Below are 24,607 nucleotides of genomic sequence, written 5' to 3'. Positions count from 1 at the left end.
TTCAGAGACTTTCACACGCAACCCCCCCCCCCCACACACACACACACACACACACACACACACACACACACGCACATACACAAACAAAGGCATACACATACATGAGAAGCTCGTTTCACCAGGGACGTGTTGGTCTTGTTTCTGTCAGCTGCTGAGAGACATGTGAGTATACCTAACTTTATTCTTTCCTTGAGACTTGCCAATGAAATATTAAATATTAGATATGACATGAACAACAGGAACATCTCCAACAATAACAATGAGTGATGCCATTGCAGGTTTTATATGAAACCTGACCCAAATACTGTATTCATTGCATTGTTTTGTATACATAGCCTAAGTTCTAAAGAAAATAAAACCTGTATCCATCACTTGGTCTGCTGCATGCTCTGATATTCTTACACATTTAGCTTTGTCTGACTCTGTTACTGCATAGATATGATGAACACCTCTGAGTACCAAGACAACTCCTCCGTGCATGGATATGAGGACTGTGGCATCAATCACAGCATGGTCGATGTGGTGGTTCCGAGCCTCTACTTCCTGCTCTTCGTCCCGGGTCTGGTGCTGAACGTCACAGTGATGTGGATCCTGCTGCAGCTCAGAACCGAGTCCACTTTCTTAGTGTACCTGAAGAACCTGGTGGCAGCTGACCTGCTCATGACGCTGACACTGCCCATCAAAGCTGCCAGCAAGCTGCCCAGTGCATCTCTGGGGCTTCGGGCGTTCACCTGCCGCTTTGGCAACGTCCTCTTCTACTTCTGCATGGACATCAGCATCGTGCTGATGGGCCTCATCAGCCTGGACCGCTTCTTCAAGGTCGTCCAGCCGTGTGGCCGCCTGCTCGGCCAGAACCTGCTTTTCGGCCGGACCGTCTCCATCGCCACCTGGACAGTCATGCTGGGGGCGGTCGCCCTGCCAAACGTGATCTTGACCAGCGAGACACCCTCAGTAAGCTCACACAACCTCTGCATGGACATGAAGACCAAGGTGGGAAGAGATTTCCACAAGGCTGTGATTTTAGTGCTGAACTGGCTGTTTTGGGTCGTGCTGCTTGTGATCGGGTTCTGCTATACGTGCATAGCCCGGACGGTGTTGCGGTCATACAACAACTCTGGGAGTATAAATGTGATACGCAAATGCAAGACCAAAGCAAAGGTGTTTATCGTGCTTGTGGTCTTCCTGGTCTGTTTCGCCCCGTACTACATCGTACGGATCCCTTACACGCAGATGCAGGTAAAAAACAAGCACGGTTGCACGAGGGAATCGCTGAAGGTGGCCAAGGACTTTACCCTCTGGCTCTCGGCCACGAACATCTGCCTGGACCCACTCATCTATTTCTTCCTGTGTAGAAGCTTCCGAGAGAAGCTGTCCAACCTCGGAATAGTCGGGAGGTTCTTAACCACATGACTCAGGGATCAATGAAAACCTTACCAATGGCTGAAGAAGCCAGTGTTCTATTGCTGTGGAGTCAACAATGTGTATATGCTTATGTGTCCCATGCAAACAATAAACAGATATCAAGACATGACATGGATGCCTTTTTTATTAAAGCTGTTTATGCTAAGTGTTGTTTGAGTTAAATCATCCCTCTTCCTCAAATGCACATTATTTGTCATAACTCTTACTCATAGTTCTAATTCTTTGTTCAAAACATTTGGCTGCGCCTCAAGGTACAGTTTTATTCAACTTCCTTCAGTTGCTTCTATGGGTTTTCCACACATCTCTCGTTAGCTGACAGAAATAAGCACATGTCTAAGGTGAGATGAGCTGTTCATATAACTGTGTGCCTCTTTGTTTGTGAGTGAGCATTTCTGTGTGGGTGTTTGTCTGTGGATGCTTGTGTGCTTGTGGGTGGATGTTTGTGTGTGTGTGTGTGTGTGCGTGTGTGTTTGTGCAAGTCTGTGTGTGTAAGTCTGTGTGCATGTGCATGTCTGTGTTTGTATTTCTGTGTGGATGTTTGTGCATATGTGTGCATGTGCGTGTGCATGCAACACTTTCTGGACTTACATTCAAACATAATGCAATGACATGCTAGCAGATACAGTACAACCTGTTTGTGGGTGCATGGCACAAATGGGCGGGGACCAACTGGTGGCGGTGGCTGAAGGAAGATGATGTGGTAGGCAGACCATGCCCGATTGACGTGGACTGCTGGCAGAGGTGGCTGGAGGGGAGGTGGAGGGGACGTCAAAGTCAGCGTACTGAGAAGCAGAAGCAGTGTTAGGTGGTACATATTTAAAGAGCCCACTGAATTCCTATAGGCTAGCGCTGATTGAATGAGTGAATGATCGGATTGCGGGGCTTTCCCGAAAGTAGGCAGCTAAGATTGGCTCCGTGTAAGCATGGGAGGAGTAAAGGCTACACTACGGGTCTTCCTAGTAGAACTTTCGCTGAAGCTATCATTTCTACCAGAAAGACTCAGTAGACAGAATAGAATCAGTTAACAATCTTTGTACAGAATAGAATCAGTTAAACAAGTCTTTGGCGTAGGCCCCGTTTCGGATCCGTCCAGCGATGAGCGGATCTCGTCTCCTGCCGATGGATGAAGGCAGGGGCGGGGAGCCTACCCCAAAAAGGATGAGTGATGCCCGCCAGGGCGGTGACTCAGTAATCTGGTTCTGAGAGGAGCAGAGACATTAGTATACATACAAGATGAATTAAACAGCATGACTGGGCCGGGGTGAAGACGTTGTGCCAGGACGCCGACAGAATTTTAAAGTAGCTAGGTGTTAACCATAAACCTAGGGTTGTAGTGGGGCCCGCAGCATGCTTTCGCTTTAGTGGGATTTAGAAGCTTGACGAGCTGGGCAACCAGCGTCTAGGGCAACCTAGACCAATGCGGCGGCCGGGCAACCGGCGTCCAGGGCAACCTGGACCATAAGCACTTCACGATCTGGGCGCCCAGTGACTAGCAGGCTAGTACATCGTGACGAGCCAGGCCACCGGCATCCAGAGCAACCTGGACTTTAGTGCTTATGCGAGCTGGGCAACCAGCGTCTAGGGCAACCTAGACCACGAGACGTGCCGGGCTACCGACGTCCAAGGCAACCTGGACCATTAGCTGGGCAACCAGCGTCTAGGGCAACCTAGACCAACGTGACGGCCGGGCGACCGGCATCCAGGGCAACCTGGACCGAACTGGGCAACCAGCGTCTAGGGCAACCTAGACGAGCATCACGAGCCGGGCAACCGGCGTACGACGCGACCTGAACCATGAGCTGGGCAACCAGCGTCTAGGGCAACCTAGACAGACATGACGGCCGGGCAACCGGCATCCAGGGCCACCTGGACCAAACTGGGCAACCAGCGTCTAGGGCAACCTAGACGAGCGTCATGAGCCGGGCAACTGGCGTCCAAGGCAACCTGGACAGTGAGCTGGGCAACCAGCGTCTAGGGCAACCTAGACCAACGTGACGGCCGGGCGACCGGCATCCAGGGCAACCTGAACCGAACTGGGCAACCAGCGTCTAGGGCAACCTAGACGAGCGTCACGAGCCGGGCAACCGGCGTACGGTGCGACCTGAACCATGAGCTGGTCAACCAGCGTATAGGGCAACCTAGACCGATGTGATGGCCGGGCGACCGACATCCAGGGCAACCTGGACCAAACTGGGCAACCAGTGTCTAGGGCAACCTAGACGTGCATCACGAGCCGGGCGACCGGCGAGAAGTGACCTGAACCATAAGCGTCGAACGAGCTGGGCAACCAGTGAAAAGGGCAACATGCCCATGGCTGAGACTAAATTACCACAAGCTACCGGCATGCTGGGCCCCAATATGTTTCAGCGATTAGTGCAAGGCGAATGCCAGAATTTAACCACCGCCACCAGGATTTGTGAAGGTAAAATGAGGTACCCGAGTTAACATGGGAGAGCAACTTCTGAGCATCGAAAATGTCAAGAGGAGTTAGTTTGATGCATCCTGATGGATGACGTGGATAGCCCTTTTTGGCCGGCAGTCTTGGCTGCGCCGATGCGGAATGAGTGAGAAGTGAACCTCTTTGAAGAAAGGTTACATTTAAGCAGCACGTTAGCTAGATGGCTGCTGAAAATCAGGTAAAGTGTGAGCCGTAGTTTAAGGTAGTGAACGGGGACCAGGGAAGCAAAACATGATTAGGGTTAAAAGGTTAAACATGATTTACTCAGGATCAATGCAAGGGAATAGAGCTTGTGGTTGCAGATGCTTGGGACCGGAGCAATGAGTTAGTTGATATGGGTGCTTGAGTATATTCGCATCGAAGTCATGTGGTTTAATATTTAGGATAGATAAGCATTATGACTAGTTTTGTAGAAGACTAGTGCTTGTGAAGCCAGATGTGTGTTCTGGTTCGATAGCTCACCTGCAGCGGCTAGAGTGAGATGAATGCATTGAGCTGCAGACCCAAGGCCAAGATGGATGCGTGTGAGCTACACCTTAGCACCTGCTCTTGGAAAGCCCCCCAAAATAAGATGAGCAGCATCAGTAATGCGAGGGAAGCATGACCTTGCGACGTAGACAAAGGACTTCAGGACAATTCATGCCTGTATGTGACCGGAGGAAGAAACATATGTAACTGAAATATGACGAGACAACGAACAGATGAGTGCTGGGGTACCATTGGTGCTTATGCATCTCAGAGTGCAGAGGAGCTCTGAGAATGACTTAACGCGAGCTTGCTATATCAGCTGCACCACTGTGGCAGGATAGTACACTTTAGAACTGGCTGCTGGAGAGACAATGAGTAAAGGTAGCAATGAGGAGAGAATAAGCAATACATATCGCCCAACTGGATGCAGAAATTATATTAGTCATGTGCCAAGCACTGGCCCCTGAGTGAGTGGAGGGGTGTGCATTCACGTGACATTCCATGTGGCCAGGACATTTTTAATCAAAGCGACTGACAATGTACCCTGAGAATCCAGAGTTCTCACGGAAGCGTTTGCTCAGGGAGAGACTCGAGTCTGGCAAGGAGTATGACGTAACTTTTGCCCCTTGCATCGCGGGGAACCAATATCTGTGTAGCTGATATAGCGGGCCAGAGGCGATCTAAACAGATGACAGACATAGTGTCATCCAATTGCGTCGAAGTCCGGAATCAGGCAGTTAACATTGACCGTATAGCGGTATCCTGAAACATGAGCTGGGCAACCAGCGTCCAGGGCAACCCAGACAGACATCACGGCCGGGCAACCGGCATCCAGGGCCACCTGGACCAAACTGGGCAACCAGCGTCTAGGGCAACCTAGACGAGCGTCATGAGCCGGGCAACCGGCGTCCAAGGCAACCTGGACAGTGAGCTGGGCAACCAGCGTCTAGGGCAACCTAGACCAACGTGACGGCAAACAGGTTAAAGCTAAAACAATTCTCCCACAATGCCAGTGCAATTAAAAACAATTTAGAAGGTAGAGCACAATAACGAAAAGTGCATCAGTGAGTGCCGGTTTTACACAGTCAAGAGTCAGTTCTAGACAGGTGATAAGTGCTGGGATTAGGAAGGCTAGTTTTAAGCCGTGCTACAAGAGGAGATATCCTCGAAAGCGCTGGCCTTCGGGAGATTTGTGAAGACGGAGGGCCGTCATTTTGGTTCGAGCTTTGGTGTAAGACCCCCCAAAATTGAGAACCCAGATAGCCGAGAACGTCGGGGACGTCACGGCATACCTGGGACATGACAGATCAGCGGTAGCTGAGAGTAGTTTGAGCAACGGCAAGTGCATGCAGAGAATCACCCGAGGAAGGCCGTGTAGACTTCCTACCAGAAGGTATGGGACGCAATCCCAGATGATTAAACGAATGCAACGATGAACTGGCTTCCCGCAGCCATGCACAAGGAGTGATACCTGAACCGAAGGTCCAGCAGACGAGTAGCCTAGCCTAAAGCCTATGCAGCCCAACGAGCAGTGAGGCAAATTAAGAGGCTACACAAAAAGACAACTGGTTTGACGACGCTCAACCAAGGTAGACATCGAGATAACCACAGTGAGTGTAGAACATCAATTAAACAGGTCTTAATACAGGGTTGGGTTCAATGGCAGCGTGGTGCAGGCCAGCAATTTACAGCACAAATCGCAAGGATTATAAAATCAGCAGGAATTATGTAAGGAGGCTTTAGTGAAAGTTAAACCGTGTCAGACAAGTCAGTTTGTTTGCTGCCCGCCGAATATCGTTGGCAAGCAGGTTGCATGACTGTGGGTAGAGTGTAGCCCAGCTCGAGGAGCTTGGGAAGAGAGCACGATAACCTTACCAACCAGACGCTGAAGCTTGAGAAATTGTTGCCGAAAACGACATGGGCCTGCAACAGAGTTGCGCGAGGACGGCGACCCGGCAGTAGGCTATCGTGAATTGAAGGCTGCAACAGCGTGAGCGTGACTGGCTCCGATATGCAGAGATTAGCGATGAAGCGACATGCAGTGGCCCTGACTGAAGGACGCACAGGTCTGAACAGCGCAGCAAACGAGCGCGGTAGGATTGTAACAAGTAACGCCACTGAGGGCAGAAGGGGCGAATGTAAAAATGCAGAGAGCCAGGTCCACGCGGAAACCTGAGCTAGGACGTCAAAGTCAGCGTACTGAGAAGCAGAAGCAGTGTTAGGTGGTACATATTTAAAGAGCCCACTGAATTCCTATAGGCTAGCGCTGATTGAATGAGTGAATGATCAGATTGCAGGGCTTTCCCGCAAGTAGGCAAAGCTAAGATTGGCTCCGTGTAAGCATGGGAGGAGTAAGCTACACTACAAGTCTTCCTAGTAGAACTTTCGCTGAAGCTATCATGGTAGGCCAACTTGGTGTGAATCATAGGTGTGAATAGCCTACACACACAAGGGAAATTCTGTCTTGTTGAGTAGCCTGATGGTAGCCTAGGCACAGTGTGTATGGCCGTACACCTGCAGGTGCGCCTGGACATGGCAACAACTGTCCCTGACGTAATATATTGTAGCATTTCACCAAGAGCCAGAGTTTCATGAACTGGTTTATTGTCACAAAGTACACAATGCAGCATGTAACACACAGCGGGCCGTGTCAGGCCCCGAACCGAAAATAGGCAGAACTTCCTCGAACCGTAGCCTATATTCCCCGGGGGTCCCGCCCCCTCTCACCAGGCTGCCAACCATGAGCGTGCCCGGGGTTATGCATAGCACGGGCACTCCCTGATTGACAGCCGGTCGCTACAATATGTTTGTGCCTTGAAGTAAATGTTTCAAATTTCATGGTTACATTTAAAAAAGGGATCTTAAAAGTTTGGTTGAGAAATTTAAAATTGTTCTCATTATGACATGCCAGCCAACAGCAAAGGCACAGTCGTGAGCAGGCCCGGAGTGGGTAATCGGGAGAATCGGGAGAAGGATGGATGGTAGAAAGATGCCATGAGGGACTGAAAAGGCCAGGAAAAAAAGACGAAAAGTATTGGAGGGAAATGCTGCCAAATGTGCCATGCTTCCAATTTTTTTTGAAGAGGACAGACATAAGTGGCAACTGGTAAAGAGAGATAGCCATGATTATAACGGCGTAATTGGGCTAAACCTATGGACGTTGTAGCGTTGTCAACATATTCAAGTAACATATTAAATGAATTAAAATATTAGCATTTTGGTATCATCCAATATGGCTATTCATAGACTTTGCAAATATTATGCAAATATTGATAACAAAACTCAAGCTTGATCTGTGTATAGACCTAAAAACAAAAGTAGCCTGAGCAGCAGATCAGCCAGTCCCCCGCTGAAAATGATGAGCCCGAAATGAACTATGACTACAGGGACAAGTAGAAAGGATAATAGAGTTAACCATATGAATTAAAGTTATTTTATGGAAGAAAGAACAGTAGGCTATGACAGCAGTAGGCTACATGATCAACCTATATGGCTTGTTTGCTCAGAAGTGGATGTAGTAAAGGAGCAAATCACCAAACAACAACATGATAGCTGACCCATGCAGAAAAAAACATGTAAACAATACAGTAGTTCAATATGCCTCTTAGTGGAATTGTGGGATACATTTCAAATGCTTTATTTCTTCCTTCCTGATTTTGTTAACTTATCAACCTATCCTTGTGAAATAGTGGAATATTACACTATAATAAAAACTACAGGACAGTAAGAGCTGAAATGTTAATGCCTTATTTATCCAATTTCCACCACCACTAAAAAAGTGGGCCGGTCTTGGGCCTGAAACTCCCGGGCTGAAAAGTGGCCCCACTCCGGCCCTGGTCGTGAGTAGAAAGCTTCTCTAGTCATGTAGAAAATGTATTAAATTAAGTAAATCATTACGCCATAAATAAAATGGTGTGTATCATAAAGGACAGATTTCCATTGCAGACTGAAATTTGCATTAAAAGTAAAATAAGTTGCTGCTCTAATAGGATATTTTGTTTTATAGGGGGAAACTAAGCAGCTTATGAGTTCAGCATGTTGTAACTCATGAAAAGATATAATATTAGTAACAAGCTTTGATATTGTGATTACTTGTTATGGGGAGAAATGTGTGTCTCTGACCACTCATTAGCCTAATATTTGTATTAAATCACTTCCATACTTTGTAAGTAACCCACACATGGCAAAACAGCTGTTAAACTGTTAAAAACAGTTTTTTAAATTACTGTAGAACTAGTAAATACACACATTGACAGAGTACACGGGTGTAAATAGTATTGTTGATTATAGACACCCGGGTGTAAATAGCCACATTGCCTAGTAACCCCAGGTGTAAATATCATCATCGCTATTTACACCTAAAAGTAACATATGAATACTTTATTGCAGAGAATGGGCATTTTGGTTTTCCAATATCCAACTTTGCATTTAAAACGTGAATACCGTAAATACAAATTTAAATTTATGCCCCAATATTTATTTTTTTATTTCCTTATCTTTTAAATTTGTGACATGCCGGATGATGCATGAAACATAAATGGGGAGGTCACACGCTTGATTCCAAAATAATCAAGAGAACTTATTAAATAATGGTAAAGTTAACAAAGACTAAATGATAACGGGGTGTGGTGCAAGTAAGTATAATGGAAGGAAACCAAACATTTTATGTAAAGTCAGTAGGGGTTTAACAATGAAAGACAAAGAAAGTCAAATGCCGGGAGGAGGAAGCAGCCACGACTGTTGTGGATGCAGGAGTTTTATAGTCCTGCCAATCAGGCACACCTGAATACCATCACCTGCTCAACAAGAATAGAGAGAGAGGGAGAGCGATAGAGAGCACAGGCACACCAAACAGGGCGGGGTCTAAGACCTGCCAGTATCCGTCACAAATTTTATATTTAATACTTTTCACAGTGTTAATTTGCTCTGACGGTTGCGTCACTTTTTGAGGGTTTGAGGTGACAAAACGTGACAGCCATCGACTGCCTGGCTGTACGTACATCTAGGCATTACCGTTTATTTTCTTCCATTTAACAAAGTTATGCTTATTCATAAAACCTTGGCAAAACACAACTGTAAGCCCTCAATGCGGGTCCTAAACTACTTAAAATAAATAAACGTTGCACATACGAACTTTCTTTATGAGAGTTGTAGCCTTTCTGGATTTTGCTGCAAGCATTAGCAGACATACACTAGGCTTACATACACTGTTACACAATAGCCCCCATAAAGGAAGAAGGTCCCCATAAAGATAGATGGCTGCTTCATTCATAGAAGGCTGCTTCATTCTTAAAAAATATATAATTAAATTAATATTAAATTTTAAAAAACAAGAATATAACACATAAACAGATCATTTAGATGTTATAAGGGTTTATTTGCAGTTACCCCTGCCTTGCCTACAGACTAAAGGTAAAACATAGGCCTGACAATGTTGCTTTGTTTAAGCTACAAGATAAGGTTTATAAGATTGATTTTTTTCTACCCTCATTATTCAAAGCTTGCTCAGGAGCTAGGCTTACTCCATTGATGTAGTATGTGATGAGATCAAACTCCCAATATACTTGCTTAAAATGAGTTGAATATAACAACCTGTGTAGGTTTTTATGGGCTGTATTGTAATATGCTATCAATGCATGTACTGTAATATATTAAAAGTCAATTCATAACCAGAAGTCATCATTTAAGGGGTTATTTTTCAAAAGGTTTGTATGTCTTGGGGCCCAAATTCTCCAGCAGCACCCAATCAATAATTATTATTTTTGTAAAATGTGTCCATCTATTTTTACAGTCCATGAAAATGCACTGTTCTGTTATCCGAAGTCTTCTTCTTCTTCTTGGTCTAATTTAGCTTCAACCGTTTAACGTAGAAAATCTGTTCAAACTTTGTAACATAGGTCTTGAAAAGCACTTCAGGAATGTATTTTTCGTTTTTGTAAACGCTATACTTTTTGAGATATTAACATAAATCAAGCTTATTTTTCCCCATTTGCATTGGTACTATGACATCACAATAGGCTAATGAAACTGATTTGCACCTGTATCAACTGGCAGCTGCTCAACTAGGCCCCCTCACAGAGCCAATTAACGACTCAGAATGCAATCAACTGCACCAGTGCTCTCTCACTGACTGCAGCAACTTTAATGGAGCCTCTTCTCTGTGGCTCTCTCCATTGAACTGATAGCTCACTTTTCTCTTCCCCACTTTCTTTCACTTCTTTTTCTTCACTTCATCCATTAAACTATCTGTCTATCAACATCCATTAAACTATCTTTATATGCACATCTATTAATTCACTATTAAATAATTCAGCTATTTAAACTATTGAACTGTTCAGCCATTCCAACTGTCAGTCCTCACTACAATAATTCCCTATTAAATAATTTAACAATTTAAACTATCCAACTATTTAACCGTTCACCCATTGCAACTGTCAGTTGTCATCAACTGTAACTCCCGCCAACTGTTTCCTCTTCCCACAACTTTTTCAAAATAAAAATTCTCACTATAATAATTCACTATTAAATAATTTAAACAACTCAAACTATTTAACTGTTCAGCCATTCCAGCTGTCAGTTATCATCAACTATGCCTCTAGCCAACTATATTAAACCACCACCTACCTAGCAACCAACATAGCAACCATTGAAATAAAGCATCTATATCAGTTTCAATAGCAACCAACATGATTACCCTAGCAACCATCATATCATCTCTATATTATCTGTTTTAACACTGTATGTTTTACACCATACAATATGTTTTGCATTTTCATGCACTGGCAATTTCTCAGAAATACATTTTCTAGTTATTCTCCTAACCAAAATTTCTGCGTCTAATTCAACTTCAACTGTTTAACTAGTTGAGTGCCAAAAGCGTAATATTATGTTTTTCCTTCCCATGCGTTGAGTGCCAAAAACGTAATATTACGTTTTTAGCTTTTTTTTATTACGAAACTAGACACTCTAACACACATATGTGATTTTGGGAACTCTGTGATGAATGGAAATTAAATATATGACGATCGAAAACTCATGAAAACACAAGATCTGGACATTTTATCTGGACGTTTGATCTTAACTCAGCTTTTGATGGTTGCCGCTTTGTTTTGAATCAGTCACTGATTAGCCTATCAGTGACATGCACTCCAGGTCAAAATCAGGTAATTTATTTTCGTGGGTTTATCACTAGGCGGCAGGTCTCGTTAAATCTCTTCCCAGAAACTTTGCAGGCAACACTTCTCAGGTGCTGAAGGAAGAAATGAAAAAGTCAAAGAAAAAGATATTGCAGCAGGTGCGTTTTCGCCAGACAACGCTGGATGAGTCCACCTTTCTACTAAGACAAGATGACTCTGACCACGACAGGTCAAAAACATTACAAGGAGTGACTGAACACCGTGCTGAGGAGGGAGTTCCATCTCCACCACGAGCTGTGCCTAGCGGAGTGGGTGGTAGGCCGAGTCGCGCTTGCAAGAGGGCACGCCCTTGCCAGAGTGCCGAATATGTCAGTGATAGTGACTCATAAAAGATGCAATATCTCTTTCTTCTATTCTTTCTATATATTTCTAGAAAACAGGGATTTTGATTAAAAAAAAACTAGCCACTGTTTAGCTTGGGATTTCTCAGGAACAGAGTCGTGTAGAAATACACGGTTTGCACCCACTGAGAGCTTAAAGTCTCACCTTTCAAACGAGCCATTGTATGTGTTCATAGCTATAACACAGAATATGCTGTGGCTGTACAAAAATCATCAACAATGGTCTAGATTGCTGGCACTCTAGGACAAAGCTTCCGAAAACTTTTCCTCATAGACTTTGCATTGGCACTATGACATTACAATGGGCTAAATAAATTGTTTTTTTACCTGTATCAACTGCCAGCTGCTCAACTAGGCCCGTCAAAGAGCCAGTTAAACTGATTGCACCTGTATCAACTGCTTTCTGCTCAACTAGGCCAACTCTCTCTGTCTCTCCATTCTACAATATAAGGCACATTCCTTTTTTTTCCATTCATCCTCTTCAAACCATTCACTCATCCACCCATTAAACTTAATCTATCAACATCCATTAACCTATCAACATCGATTCAACTTTCTGTCTATCAACATCCATTACACCAGTGTTTTTCAACCACTGTGCCGTGAGAGATCATCAGGTGTGCCGCAGAAAATTACCCAAATGTCACTCACTGGTCCAGAAAAGCAACTGTTCAGCTATTTCCTCTGCCCACAACTGTTTCAAAATAAATGTCCTGACTACAATAATTCACTATTCACTATTCACTAAATAATTTTACTATTTAAACTACTCAACTATTTAACTGTTCAGCCATTTCAACTGTCAGTTGTTATCAACTATGCCTCCCGCTAACTGTTTCCTCTGCCCACAACTGTTTCCAAATAAAAGTTTGTTTTGCATTTTATGTTACTATATGTTTTGCATTTTCATGCACCTATAATTTCCTCGAAATTACATTTTCTAGTTGAAGTGATACCTTGACTGACAAAGTATGTGAGACAGCAAGGGGACGTGTGAGTGTGTATTGCGTATGGTAGTGGACCTATTTGGAAGAAAGTCCAGGGGCTTTTTTTAGTCCCAGTCCATCCCTGCGCGTGTGTGTGTGTGTGTGTGTGTGTGTGTGTGTGTGTGTGTGTGTGTGTGTAGCTGATATGGCCACCAATAAAAGAAATTCCACGAATTTTGGCATGCATTCAGAGGGTGTCATAATGATCCTACACATCAATTTCGTGCAGTTTTGAACCTATCAGCCAAAGATACAATGCTTTTTTGCCTTTGCATTTTAACCTAGGTGCCGCTATACCTCAAATGAGTGGATATGGGATGTTTGACATGGGCCGCTGGAGAACAACATATGAAACAAAGTTGGTCATCCAAGGCCATACAGTTCAACATACAGTCAAGATATTCTCAGAAGGGAGTTCCGGTGTTGCACCAAATTCTGTGACCTGTCGAATTTTGTGACTCTAGAGGGCGCTGTTTTATTAGAGTCTATGAATGTACTGAGCTGTACTGACACACTGATGAGGCAATTCTGTTATGTGTATAATTCTTCTAATAAACTTTGTACATTTTTGAAACATGGAACATTGACTGGGTGTGGGTGTATTATTCTAGAGTAGAGTCTACCCCTCACCACTCCTGTGAACAGATGGACTTCAGCAGGACAGATCACATATTTTGATAGGCTACTGTCAAATTATGTCACTGTAACTGCAGAAAAAAAATGCTGTGGAGGTCACTAACTGCCTCCTTAAGTTTGTATATCAGTTTGAGGTGCCAAAAAGTAAATTAACGGACAATGACAAGAAGTTTGTCAATAATGTAAATAAAGTGTTTGCTGATGTCAATGACAATGTACAACATCAGTCCATTTCTGCAGAGTTATAGTGGGGTAATAGTAAATATAGTGGGCTACTGTCAAACATAATTTGACAGTAGGCTTATCATCATATGTGACCTGTCCAGCTGAAGTCCACCTCTTTGGACTTTGTAGGCTTTAGCTGTACTCTATAGAGATAGTATAGAGAGGAAGATACACATGCAGGCCTGTGGAGTAATACACCCACACCCAGACAATGTTCCATGTTTCAAAAATGTACAAAGTTTATTAGAAGAATTATACACATAACAGAATTGCCTCATCAGTGTGTCAGTACAGCTCAGTACATTCATAGACTCCAATAAAACAGCGCCCTCTAGAGTCACAAAATTCGACAGGTCACAGAATTTGGTGCAACAATCCTTCCAAATTAATGGTGAATTTCCAAGAAACTGAGCACACATTTGAGGAACCAGAAGACGCAGCCGCATTCTTTAAGAGCAGGATTCAACCCTCACTGCAACAGGATAGGCCTACTCTGAACAACCACAATGGGCTTGACGGCAAGGCTCTCGAGGTTTGATTTGTGGTGTGATATTTGTAGTGTGATGGCTAGCTGATTACAGTTGACTTCCAGCTATTGCCATACCGATCTATGTTGTTTAGTAAACACGTTTAGTAAAAACGACCAACGCAGTGTAGCAGCCTAGGCTACTACATTTTTTTTCTATCCTTTTGCTCTCGAACTATTCTCATGCCCTCCTTGGTCAGATTTTATGTTTTGTTATCTATAGCCTATACTTCTATGACGGTAATTCTCAAGGAGGTGGAATGTAAAGTTGTAACTCTACTGTTTTTATTTTTTTTATTATTATTATTGTGCTCAGGCGACCATGCTATATTTCACTGTCCAAGAAATTATTACAATGTATAGTGTGCCGGATCATTCTTAGTGTAAACTTCAGATTTTATCTTTGATGCTTCACAATGTTTATGTTAAACTATGTTTACAGTACTCTCAAAGTTAGGTGTTCCTTTGAGAATGTGTATTGAATATGTGGGTGGCAGCACCGACAGGGCACGCACCCTGTCAGCAGAGGGAACCTTTTTGACACCTCTCTTTTCTGTTAATCTTATTTTGAGTTATTACTTGCTTTTATGTTGTCTTGTTGTAATTCATGTATTTACCCTAATCTTATTCTGTTAATCTTATTTTGAGTTATTACTTGCTTTTATGTTGTCTTGTTGTAATTCATGTATTTTACCCTAATCTTATTCTCTCTGGATTCTCTTCCTATATATGGCACAGGTTTCACCATTTCACCCTTCCTTACCACTTACCTAAATGAGTGTGAGGGGCACCACTATTGCAAGGGTGGTAAACTTTCTGAGTTGGAATGTAAAGGGACTCAATTCTCCAGTTAAGCAAAATAAAGTATTTAGCTACATTCAACAACTTAAGGCAGATATAATATTTCTCCAAGAAACTCACCTAAAAGCAAAAGATCATCAACGACTACACAGAAATTGGATAGGCCAGCGTTTTCACTCCAAGTTTCAGAGCAAGGCCAGGGGAGTGGCCATTCTTATCCGAAACACAGTCCAATTTTCTCAATCCTCTATGCTCGAAGACCCGTATGGGAGATATGTGATTGTTTCAGGTCTCCTATACTCCACAAAAGTCACTCTTGCTAACATTTACGCTCCGAATTGGGACCACAATTTTTTTTCTAAATTCTTCTCCCTCCTCCCAGACCTCAACACTTTTGAGCTTATTCTAGGCGGTGACTTCAACTGTGTTTTAGATACTAGGCTAGATCGCTCCTCTCCCAAACCTGCACCCACTTCACTCTCAGCCAAGACCATTCAAGCCTTTCTTGAAGATTTTGCGGTATCAGATGTATGGCGCTTTTCCTTCCCCACTGCACGCCAATATTCATTCTTCTCACATGTCCACCACTCTTATTCCAGAATGAATTATTTTTTCTTAGACCACAAACTTTTATCTAAAATTAAGTCATGTTCTTATGAAAGTATTACTATATCTGATCACGTGCCTCTTCTGTTAACCGTCCATCTCCCTGGGAAGCCCTTGGCTTTAAAAACATGGCGAATGAATCCTCTGGTACTGTCAGATAGCGAGTTTACCCAGTACTTACATGGTGACATCTCTTTTTTTTTGGAAACTAACTCCACTCCAGATATGTCAGCAGGCTCTGTTTGGGAGGCTCTTAAAGCATATGTTCGGGGAACGCTGATCTCCCATTCTTCCTTTGTCAACAAACAACGGAAATCTCGACTACTGGATCTGTCCACTGAAATTCTAGCGGTGGACAGACAGTACGCAGTTTCACCCAACCCAGATTTATATAAAAAGAGGCTTTCCCTCCAAACAGAGTTCAACCTGCTCTCCACCAATCAGGCTAATCAAATGTTACAGAAAACTCGTCAAACATACTTTGAGTTTGGTGATAAGCCAAGTAGGCTACTAGCTTTACAATTAAGACAGCAGTATTGTCAAAATTTAATTTCCCAGATCAGACATCATGACTTAGGGATTATCTCCAACTCTTCTGATATAAATACCTGCTTTTACAACTTTTATAAGACTCTTTACCACTCTCAATCAGCTGCAGACGAGTCACTGGTCAGCCGCTTCCTAAATTCCCTCCCTATTCCCTCCATTGGCCTAGACGTCAGGTCCAGACTGGACGAACCTTTCTCTTTAGACGAAGTAGCCCAGGCTATAAAATCCATGCAGAGTGGCAAGTCACCTGGGCCTGATGGGTTTCCTATTGAATTTTACAAAACATTTGTAGATGTCCTGGCGGAGCCCATGCTTGACATGTTTAACGAAGCCCTGAACTCTGGTCTATTGCCCCAGCCCCTGCGACAAGCGTCAACTTCTTTAATACTGAAGAAGGACAAAGACCAGCTTGAATGTGGCAGTTATAGGCCCATTAGCTTGTGCCCAGTGGACGCCAAAGTACTGGCTAAAGTCTTAGCACGGAGACTAGAATCTATTGTTCTAGAGACTAGAATCTACAGTTGATTCACTGCGACCAGACAGGCTTTATTAAAAATAGAATGTCTTTTTTTTAACATCAGAAGGGTTCTAAACACTATACACACACCCTCTGCTCCAGGCTCTAAGGAGATTCTAGTTCTTCTTGACGCAGAAAAGGTTTGGTATTGGTAAAAGATTTATGGCTTGGGTGAAGCTTCTATATACATCTCCGATGGCTTCAGTGCGTACAAATGACATCTCCTCCCCCTATTTTGAGTTACAGAGGGGGGCAAGGCAGGGGTGCCCCCTGTCCACCCTTCTTTTTGCTCTCTCCATTGGCCATAGCCATACGCTCAGATGATGGGATCTCTGGCATATCAAGAGGTGGAATAGTACAAAAAATATCGCTCTTTGCGGATGATGTAATACTCTATCTTTCGGATCCAGCTAAGTCACTCCCCCGAGTTCTTCACTGCCTTGAACAGTTTGGCGTTGTGTCTGGATATAAGCTCAACGTTAGCAAGAGTGAACTGTTCCCCTTAAATATTATGGAAGAAGCCCTCCCCCATTCGGCCGCTGCATTCAAACTGGCTAAGAATGAATTTAAATACCTTGGAGTTATTAGCACCCGGAAATTTGCAGACATGAATAAAAATAACTTCACAGCTACTTTAGAGCGCACCAAACTTGACTTTGCACGTATAAACTCAGTTAAAATGAACGTGCTACCTAAGTTTCTGTACCTCTTTCAAGCAATTCCAATCTTTATTCCCAAGTCTTTTTTCAAATCTTTGGACCAATTGATCTCTTCTTTTATATGGAACAAGGGCCCTACTAGAATACGAAAGTCACTTTTGCAGAAACCGGAAGCTTTAGGGGGGCTTGCCCTCCCGAATGTCCTGGCGTATTATTGGGCGGCAAATATACATGGCATACTATACTGGCTACATTGTCACTATGACCTTAGTGACTGGGTTCCGACCTGGGTACAAATAGAGGAGGCTCAATGCAAACCACTGTCTCTTGAAGCACTAGCATGTGCACCACAGTCTACGCCCCCACTTAAACCAAACTGGAGTCCCATTGTCAGCCAATCATGGAGAATTTGGAAACAGTTTAAACGTAGTTATGGAATTCAGACCTTTTCTATATTATCTCCTTGTAATAACAACCCAGCCTTCCCCCCACCCTTACAGGACAAAACATTTGAGGTTTGGCGCAAGAGAGGCATTGTGGTATTTAAAGATCTATACATGGACGAAGTATTTGCCTCTTTCTCTCAACTATCCCAAAACTATCAGCTTCCTAAATCTCACCTTTTTAGGTACTTCCAGATTCGGGATTTTGTGCGAAAGAACTTTAAAGAATTTCCAGCTATCCCTACGGAGACACCTCTTGATAGAATACTGCAAACGAATCCCCACAAAAAAGGAGTAATTTCCTCCTTATATGCACGCATTACAGAATTGGCATCTTCAGAAGATTTGTCAGTGCGACAACAATGGGAGATAGACTTGGGCTATGAACTTGATGATGAGGACTGGACTGAAGTTCTAAACAGAATCCACACCTCTTCCATCTGTGCACGCCACAGCCTCATCCAACTTAAATTTATTCACAGAGTTTATTGGACTAAAGCCAAACTCTCTAAGATAAAAACCTGACATTGACTCTACATGTGATAGATGCAGACAAGCCCCAGCTACACTGATGCACATGTTTTGGCAATGCCCAGAATTAATAACATTCTGGAAGTCCATATTCAGCTTTATTTCAAATGCCCTAAAGCTTGAAACTGCCCTTGACCCCACCCCCTCTGTCGCCCTCCTTAGCCTCCCGCCTACTATAGTCACTCTTTCAAAATGCCAGAAAGATGCCCTAGCCTTTGCCACTCTAATTGCCAAAAGATCCATCCTTATGAGGTGGAAATCTCCACAGCCACCCTCTTATGTACACTGGATGAGAGACCTAATGAACTGCATCCACCTGGAGAAAATTAGGTATACTAGACTAAATAGGACAACGCAGTTCCATTCCACTTGGGATCCTTTCATATCTCTCTTCTCCTCTCTTAATTCCACAGAACTTATACCCCTACTAGATTCCCAAGTCTGACTCTCTTGGCGCCCCCGCTCACACACCCTTTGCCTATTGCACATGTATCTTCAATCTAGGAATCCAGAGATACACCCCCCCCCCCCCTTCCCCTTATTTCTGTGTTTGTTTTGGTTTATTTCACCTGTTTTTGGTCTTTTTACTTGTGTCTATGTTAGATTTTGACTTAGTCTTTATTTTAGGATTGCTGTCTGGGTAGGGGTGGGGGGAGGTGGGTTCTCTGTTAAAATTGTAAACCTGTATCCATCTTACTGCTTTCATGTACTGCCATTTCAAGAAAACAATAAAAAACAAATTTGAAAAAAAAAAAAAAAGATATTCTCAGAAAATTTTAGGGGATGTGAACCAAGTGATGAGGCAAACCTGTTAACCACACTAAATAGGAACAAGACTTCAGAGCCTTTCACACCTCCAACATCCACAACTATAAATAGATAGATAAGAGGCATACACATACGCAAGAAGCTCATTTCAGCAGGGACGTGTTGCTCTTGTTTCTGTCCGCTGCTGAGAGACATGTGAGTGTACCTACCTTTATTCTTTCCTTGAGACTTGCCAATTATCATTATTGGGGCAGCCGTGGCCCACTGGTTAGCACTCTGGACTTGTAACCGGAGGGTTGCCGACCAGTGGGCTGCGGCTGAAGTGCCCTTGAGCAAGGCACCTAACCCCTCACTGCTCCCCGAGCGCCGCCATTGTAGCAGGCAGCTCACTGCGCCGGGATTAGTGTGTGCTTCACCTCACTGTGTGTTCACTGTGTGCTGTTTGTGTTTCACTAATTCACTGATTGGGTTAAATGCAGAGACCAAATTTCCCTCACGGGATCAAAAAAGTATATATACTTATACTTATTAAAATATTAGATATTAGATATGACATGAACTACAGGAACATCTCCAACAATAACAATGAGTGATGCCATTGCAGATATGCTGTCTATTCTTACACATTTAGCTTTGTCTGACTGTTACTGCATAGATATGATGAACACCTCTGAGTACCAAGACAACTCCTCCGTGCATGGATATGAGGACTGTGGCATCAATCACAGCATGGTCAATGTGGTGGTTCCGAGCCTCTACTTCCTGCTCTTCGTCCCAGGTCTGATGCTGAACGTCACAGTGATGTGGATCCTGCTGCCGCTCAGAACCGAGTCCACTTTCTTAGTGTACCTGAAGAACCTGGTGGCAGCTGACCTGCTCATGACGCTGACACTGCCCATCAGAGCTGCCAGCAGGCTGCCCAGTGCATCTCTGGGGCTTCGGGCGTTCACCTGCCGTTTCGCCAGCACCCTATTCTACTACTGCATGGGCATCAGCATCGTGCTGATGGGCCTCATCAGCCTGGACCGCTTCTTCAAGGTCGTCCAGCCGTATGGCCGCCTGCTCGGCCAGAACCTGCTTTTCGGCCGGACCGTCTCCATCGCCACCTGGACAGTCATGCTGGGGGCGGTCGCCCTGCCAAACGTGATCTTGACCAGCGAGACACCCTCAGTAAGCTCACACAACCTCTGCATAGACATGAAGACCGAGGTGGGAAAGGATTTCCAAAAGGCTGTGATCTTGGTGCTGAACTTGCTGTTTTGGGTCATGCTGGTTGTGATCGGGTTCTGCTACACATGCATAGCCCGGGTGGTGGTCCAGTCGTACCGCAGTTCTGGGAGCACGAACGAGGAAGTGAAACGCAAGATCAAAATGAAGGTGTTTCTTGTACTGGGGGTCTTCCTGGTCTGTTTCACCCCGTACTTCATCGTACAGGTCCCTTACACGCAGATGCAGGTGGAAAACAAGCAGGATTGCACTAGTGAATCAATGAAGGTGGCCAAGGACTTTACCCTCTGGCTCGCGGCCACTCAGATCTGCCTGGACCCACTCATCTATTTCTTCCTGTGTAGAAGCTTCCGAGAACAGCTGTCCAACCTCCAAATAGTCAGGAGGTTAACCACATGACTCAGGGATCAATGAAAACACATAACATGGATGCCTTTTTCATTAAAGCTGTTTATGCTAATTGTTGTGTTTGTGTTAAATCATCCCTCTTCCTCAAATGCACATTATTTGTCATAACTCTTCCGATTCTTTGTTCAAAACATGTGGCTGCATCTCAAGGTACAGTTCTCTCCATCTTTCTTCAGTTGATTCTATGGGGTTTCCACATACTGTACCTCTCGTTAGCTGACAGAAATAAGAACGTGTCTAAAGTGAGATGAGTTGTTTATATAACTGTGTGCCTCTTTGTTTGTGAGTGTGCATTTCTGTGTGTGTGTGTGTGTGTGTGTGTGTGTGTGCGCATGTCTGTGTTTGTATTTCTTTGTGGATGTTTGTGCATGTATGTGAGTGTGTGTGCATGTCTGCGTCTGTATTTCTGTGTGGATGTGTGTACATGTGTGTGCATGCAACACTTTCTGGACTTACACTCAAACATAATGTGATGACATACTAGCAGTTACAACTTGTTTGGGGGTTCATGCCACAAAAGGGTGATGCATCAAGTGAAAAACAATTAAAAAACATAGTGAATCATTAAATCATTAAAAAAACATATTGAACAAATTGTCTGAAGTCTTTCATTTCAAAAGTTAATTTACTGTCATGTTTAAAAAATCCATTCCCCCTGTTGGATATATTCATGGCATTACAAATAGAGTAATGAATGCATTAATTAATATTTGAAAATTATATTTTGCATGCTTTTATGCTACCCTGAAATGACAGCCGGTCATTGAAGTGGGGACTTTACTGTGCAGGATATGGTCAAGAGTGGGAGTTTTATTTATACGCTTGATAAGGGTTGCAATGATAAAAGAAGGGAAAAAAACACCACAACCTTGTCGCACGCTGTGTCTCACGACTGCAGATGGGTCTTATATTTTGACATGTATCTCACCACTACAAGCTGTCAGCTGGCACATGTGTGAGGGCAGACTGTTCTGAATCTGGCAATATCATTGCCATGGTGGAGGGATTCTCTGGGGCTGAGCAAATGTGAAAAATATGTGGTGTGTGCCTTAGGGAAATAAATGCCATTTTTTTATTTAGCCCTATGGCTACTCTATTTTTGGCCATTCTCACTACCTTTAGTTATAAGCATTTATCCTGGTCATCGCAAGTGCCATTTACACATGCTATATTTTTTCAGAACAGTCTAGGCTACCCAGATCTGCCACCAATTCATATTAATACTTGCATTAATTTGATTTTGATTTTTAAATAATACAAAGACAAAAAGCATATTATACCATTCTTATTTTGAAATGTATCTCTGTCAACTGGACATTACTTTCATGTATGTGTAGGGCAGAATCTGGCAATATAAGAACCATGGTGGAGGGGGGCTTTGGGGCTGAGCAATTTACAGACATGTGGTGTGTGCCTTACAGAAATAAATGCCTTTTTTTATTTAGTAATGAAAAATGACCTTTCTGCGCTCCATATCTGTGACACGAACTGATCTGACCTGAACCAGAGTTTGCATGTTCTGTGTGTAGGCTACACTCATTCTAAAACAACTTTTTACTGCAATGTCATGAACAAAGTGAAGGCAAAAAGGTGTTTCTTTGTCGAATAAATTGGGATGCAATGTGAGTCTCGAATTGGATGCCATGCAGGAATTTGCTAGGATCTCAAAACCGGATTACGAGCATGCTTTGCCATAGAGAAACACATGATAGCGTTGGCTTATGAACATGCTTTGCCACCACAACACACAAAAACGTGGGGTCGAGCTATATGAAGTTATTATTTTGATGTAATTTCGTCTGTTTACCCAGAAGGATGTACTTGGTATCAAATGATAGCTCTGTGTCTCCTCTTTCTTCTGCTATGCTTGCCATATCTATGCTATCACGGGTTCGCGAGTAATTCAAACGATAGTAATGGGTGCGCAGGTGAACTGTAAATATTAATCAATTTGATTTAATTTCATGATTTCTTTTGTCATACTTCATCGCACAGACAAGTGTTTAGTCTCGTTGGAAAGCCCCACTTCTGCTCTGTCACGCAATTAAGGTTTCATCTCGCTGCGATGAACAGTTCCGGAGCAATGTAACAAAGAACTCAGGCAAAGCAGCCTGCCTCTGCCTGACCAGCTATGGGAAGAACCACACTAGTGGACTTGTCAGCAAATTATGTTTTTATAAAGTAGCATAGGCTAGGCCCTATTAGCCTACTTTTATTGAAGCCATCCGGAGATATGTGCCTAATATGCTTGCACAGGGTTCTCAAGTCTCACGCAATGGGCGTGAGACACACGCAATTCAACAAGTTCATACACTCACACGCCACACCTTGCATTTCTCACTCAGAAATATTACTAGGGATGTCAAGGTATCTGCGTAATTATTAGAGGACGCGCAGGGATACGAGAGGGTATCTCGCAGGGTTCAGAACTAGCGCACCACTCACCAGCAAAATCAAAAACATTAAATAGCCACCGACATCCAATCAAAAAATAGTGTTCGTTGTTGTATCCGGGTAAAAATCCAAAATAGGACATCCCCTCCCTGCAACCACGTTATGTTTGTGCGCTTATGTGGGGTTACACGTTTAAGAGGTCAAAACTGCACCAAAATTATTTTTATTCAGAAATATATACAGTCTATGGTTTGTCCTTTCTACGAACGCTGTAGGCCTAGCTTACTTTATGGCAAAATTATTTTCCTATTTATAAACTAAACTGTCGGACATTAAGAAAACATAATGAAGTGTCGTAGCTTTGTGTAACCCAGACATCAGCAACGTTCATTTTATACGACCTATCACTCTCGTGGCTGCCTGCATTTTCCCTGTCGTCACGGCTGCAACTTTCGCACTCGTTTGTGCTTTTTAGCGGCGTGTTCATCAGGTCCCAGGACACCCGTCTGAGCCTCCATGGACCATGTCAACAATGAATGAAATTGGCTTATTATCAATGAGTGTTATCAATTTGAGCGAGTATACTACACTTATTTTTTTTTCTAAAGATACAGGACTGCTGCAGACAATGAGCTGCCAACCACCATAATGTAGCCTAATAGCAACCCAAAATAATGAACTTGCTGTCCTTATAAAAAATAAAAAGTTGGTCTCGGCATGCCTATTCTTGATCCAATGGTTCAGTGGCAATAGGCTACTCAAGTGAAAAAAGCAATTAGCCTAATAAATAAAATATTTGTCTCACTCAGTACATATATCTCGTAAATTGGTGAGCCATATAATATCCCACCGTCAAGATTATTATATTTGAAAATTCCAAAATATCCCACCTAAATATCAAAAGTTATTTCTACTGGCATGCTTCCTGGTGACAAAAAAAAAACACAAATGGTTTCCCCTTGATATAAAAGCTGACATAAGAGACATAAGCTATGCAAGATGGGTACAAATCCCAGACTGTCCTGGAAAATAAACAAAAACAAGATATAGGATTAGGATGTATACAATGACAAATTCAAGGTCTCAAAGTGTTAATGCTAAGAGTGTTAGCGTGTTAAGTGTTAAATCACCAGAAGTTGTTATTTAAGGGGTTATTTAAAAAAAAAAAAAAAAATCTTCTGGGGGAGCATGCCCCCAGACCTAACTAAGCTGAGTTACCAACCTTTTGAAGTGGGGGGGCCCATTTCACATCTGATAATCCGCCCATGTGTGCACACCTTTTGCTACATAGTGCGCAAGTTTTACGCACTTATTTTAATAAATGGTGCACTTTATTCAATTCTACACACAAGCGAAACATTTTAGTGAGTGCCCCCCCCCCCCAATCGCACTCCAAACTGAGCTAAAAACTTGAGAACCCAGCACTGAGTATTGTATAGTCAAATT

The 24,607-nt window shown here is 43.4% G+C and overlaps 2 protein-coding genes across 2 annotated transcripts; both read left to right on the top strand.

Annotated features, from left to right (window-relative positions):
* Positions 1-80: 80 nt before the first annotated feature.
* LOC121684339 (P2Y purinoceptor 13-like) lies at positions 81-1,565 on the top strand. The gene is made up of 2 exons (XM_042064332.1): positions 81-162; positions 437-1,565. Exon 2 carries the CDS (start codon positions 439-441, stop codon positions 1,408-1,410), a length of 972 nt encoding a protein of 323 aa, XP_041920266.1. The 5' UTR covers positions 81-162; positions 437-438; the 3' UTR covers positions 1,411-1,565.
* A 17,562-nt stretch (positions 1,566-19,127) lies between these two features.
* Positions 19,128-20,876, top strand: LOC121684341 (P2Y purinoceptor 13-like). The gene is made up of 2 exons (XM_042064333.1): positions 19,128-19,327; positions 19,788-20,876. Exon 2 carries the CDS (start codon positions 19,790-19,792, stop codon positions 20,756-20,758), a length of 969 nt encoding a protein of 322 aa, XP_041920267.1. The 5' UTR covers positions 19,128-19,327; positions 19,788-19,789; the 3' UTR covers positions 20,759-20,876.
* Positions 20,877-24,607: the final 3,731 nt, after the last annotated feature.

Source organism: Alosa sapidissima, chromosome 15 (genome assembly GCF_018492685.1).
Source record: "Alosa sapidissima isolate fAloSap1 chromosome 15, fAloSap1.pri, whole genome shotgun sequence".
In the NCBI taxonomy this organism is placed as follows: domain Eukaryota; kingdom Metazoa; phylum Chordata; class Actinopteri; order Clupeiformes; family Clupeidae; genus Alosa; species Alosa sapidissima.
Note: the sequence above shows the minus strand (reverse complement) of the source record. Positions and strands in the feature narration are given on the sequence as shown.